Source organism: Myotis lucifugus, unplaced genomic scaffold, assembly GCF_000147115.1.
Source record: "Myotis lucifugus unplaced genomic scaffold, Myoluc2.0 scaffold_207, whole genome shotgun sequence".
Lineage (NCBI taxonomy): Eukaryota > Metazoa > Chordata > Mammalia > Chiroptera > Vespertilionidae > Myotis > Myotis lucifugus.
Window position 1 is genome coordinate 1,431,871 of NW_005871255.1, and position 3,328 is coordinate 1,435,198.

Genomic DNA, 3,328 nt, shown 5'->3' on the forward strand with positions numbered 1-3,328 from the left:
AAAAGGCCTGTGGCCCTAATGCTGTAATGACCAAAGACCAGCGCGGGTGGGCGGGGCTGTGAGCACAGGGAGGCCGCGCAGGTGGGCGGGGCTGTGCAATTTCACGCACTGGGCTTCTAGTATACACATATATATGTATGTACTGATTTCAGAGAGAAAGGGAGAGGGAGAGAGAGAAAGAAACATCAATGATGAGAGAGAATCATTGATCAGCTGCCTCCCACAAACCCCCTACTGGGGATCGAGCCCACAACCCAGGCATGTGCCCTTGGCCAGAATCGAACCCGGGACCCTTCAGTCCACAGGCCTATGCTCTATCCACTGAGCAAAACTGGCTACGGCCACAGAAGATTTTGACATGGTTGATTCATTCCGTCCTTCTGGAAACACTTCCTTATGTCTTGCCCAATCGCCACCATCAAGTTGCTATTACAGCCCAACGGCTGCCTCCTGGTACCAAGAAAGGTCAATGTGTGACACAGTACCCCATCTACTCACCAGAGCCCAGTAGCTGAGTGTGCACAGTCTCATGGAAAATGATAACAGCAGGGCCCAGGGTGGACAAGGGCACATCCAGGCCACAGCGGGCAGTAGTAGCCTTGAGCTCCTTGGTGAAGTGCTTCAGATAAGCTTCTGAGGCGTCCCCAAGGAACTTGAAGAGGTCATTATGCAGCCGGTCTGCATGAGTTCGATAGATGACGAGGTCTGAGATGGCCAGGACCTTAAGCAGCAGCCGTGTTCTCTGGCTGATATTCACCGTAGCCCCCAGGAGCCCTTCCGTGTCTATCACTGCCACTTTGTGGACTGGGTCATATGCTGCCCACACTCCCACGGTGCAGGACTCCTGGGCAGGGGAGGTTTTGAAGACTTCACGGCCATAAAAGAAAGTGTGATTGAGGGTATGAGACTTCCCATCACCAGTATTTCCAAAAATGGAAACAACCTTCAGATGCTGATCAGGTTTGCAGTCCAATTTCCTAATAAAGTCCTCTTCATTAGACACCTTAAAAAAAAAAGACAATGAAATCAGGAAATGGCAAAGTAGCTAAAAACATGTGCAAGAAGAACAAGTGCTTCCCAGAGTCAAGGTCCGTGACTGACTTGTTGAAGTGGCAAGGAAACGAAGCCCCAGTGTAACAGCTCCACCCAGCCCCTACCCTTAGCAAAGAGCTAACAGAACTTCTAAAGCCTCAGTCAGTATCAGAACTCAGTACTCATAGAGAACTAAAAGTACAAAATTCTCAGGAGACGACATAGGAACAAATTTTTATGACCTTGGATTAGGCCATGGTTTCTTAGCTAATACAGCAAAAGCAATACAATGAAAGAAAACATAGATAAAATGGACTATCACAAATGAAAGCTATCATTCTGCAAAGGATATCACTAAGGCAGTGAAAAGACACCCAAAGAATGGGAGGAAATATCTGTAAATCATTTGATAAAGGACTAGTGTTCAGGGTATGTAAAGCACTCAACACGAGTCTGACTAGTGTGGCTCAGTGGTTGAGCGTCAACCTATGAACCAGGAGGTCACAGTTCAATTCCCGGTCAGGGTACATTCCCGGGTTGTGGGCTCGACCCCCAGTAGGGGGCATGCAGGAGGCAGCCAATCAATGATTCTCTCTCATCATTGATGTTCTATCTCTCTCTCTCTCTCTCCCTCTCCCTTCCTCTCTAAAATCAATAAAAAATATATATATATTTTTTAAGTAATGCCAGGCCCCACCCAGTGTGACTCAGTTGGTTGGACCATCATTTCGTGTACCGGAAAGTTGCCAGTTATATCCCCAGTCAGGGAACATGCCTGGGTTGAGGGTTCCATCCCCAGTGGGGGTGTGTACAGGAGGCAACCAATCGATGTTTCTCTCACACCTCGATGTTTCTCTCTCTCTCCCTCTCTCTCTCTCTCTCTCTCTCTCTCCCCCCTTGCCCTCTCTCTAAAATAATAATTACATTTATACATATATAAATATATGTATTACATATATACATATATACATACACACACACACACACACACACACACACACACATATAGATATTTTAAAAAGTAAGGCCAGGCCCTAGCTGGTTTGGCTCAGTGGATAGAGCGTCGGCCTGCGGACTGAAGGGTCTCAGGTTCAATTCTGGTCAAGGGCACATGCCTGGGTTGTGGGCTCAATCCCCAGTGTGGGGTGTGCAGGAGGCAGCCAATCAATGATTCTCTTTCATCATTGAAGTTTCTCTCTCTCTCTCTCTCTCTCTCTCTGAAATCAATAAAAATACATTTTTTTTTTAAAAGTAAGGCCAGGAAGGAAGAGACCTGGTGCCAATGAAATACCAGGAGATCCCAAAAGATTCTCAGGGCCACTACTCTCAGAACACAGATTCCCAAGAACAAAACTCCTAATCCAAACAAGTAATGTTTTACTCCAGCTAAAAGAGTAATGAACCTTTACAGCAAGTCTCCTCCAGCCATAGGAGAAAAAAACACCTTCCTGATACTCAAGAATATGCTGGTTTGAAAAAGAGCAGCTAGAGAAATGTAAATAGACCACTGGATGTGATCATATCAGCCCTCATTTCCCATAACCTCAAGATGGTAAACCACTCCTTATTCTATTAATAACATCACTACTGTTACCTAGTTAGGAGCCTTAATGTTAATGATCATACCAATAATTTTCTAAATGCCCACTATATCCAAGGGGCAGGACCCTGTCTATTTTCTCTTTACATCTCTAGCATCTGGAACACCACCTGACACAGAGGAGGAGTTCAATGTCCAGCTATTGAATAAATGAATGCTAGGCACCCTGTTTGCCATTTTAATCACTTTTCTCCACCCTATATCTTCCTTAGGGCTTAACACACAGCCTCATTCAATCAACCTGGGCTCATGATTTACCAGACAACTGAGAGGAACAAGAAGTTACATGGAATAGCCCATTTTATTTATTTATTTTAAATCTTTATTGTTGAAAGTACTACATATATCCCCTTTTCCCCCCGACTAACTCCCTCAAGCCCACCTCCACCCCAGGCTTTCACCACCTAATAGTCCACCTAATAGTCCATGTCCATGGGTTATGCATATATATATGCAATTTGGTTGATTACCTCCCACCCACCCACCCACCCTCCCCCGCCTTCCCTCTGAGATTCTGCACTCGAACAGCCCATTTTAGACTGGTGTCACTCAGCCAGCCTGGTTCCAAGCTGCTAAGTTGGCCAGCAGGAGAAACAAAACAAAAGCCCCATAAAGCTCAGCTGGCGTGGCTCAGAGGTTGAGCACTGACCTATGAACCAGAAGGTCACAGTTCGATTCCCGATCAGGGCACATGCA

General features: G+C 46.0%; 1 protein-coding gene across 4 annotated transcripts in view; it reads right to left on the reverse strand.

Moving 5' to 3' along the window:
• ZFYVE1 (zinc finger FYVE-type containing 1) overlaps positions 1 to 3,328 on the reverse strand; it is a 48,300-nt gene that overhangs the window by 24,364 nt on the left and 20,608 nt on the right. For all 4 annotated transcript variants that reach the window (XR_002831387.1, XM_023761330.1, XM_006097599.3 and 1 more), the window contains exon 3: positions 499 to 1,003. Coding sequence is in view for 3 of the 4 variants with exons in the window: in XM_023761330.1 (XP_023617098.1) it covers positions 499 to 1,003 (505 nt within the window). In the remaining variant the exon portion in view is untranslated. The remainder of the gene's footprint in view (positions 1 to 498; positions 1,004 to 3,328) is intronic.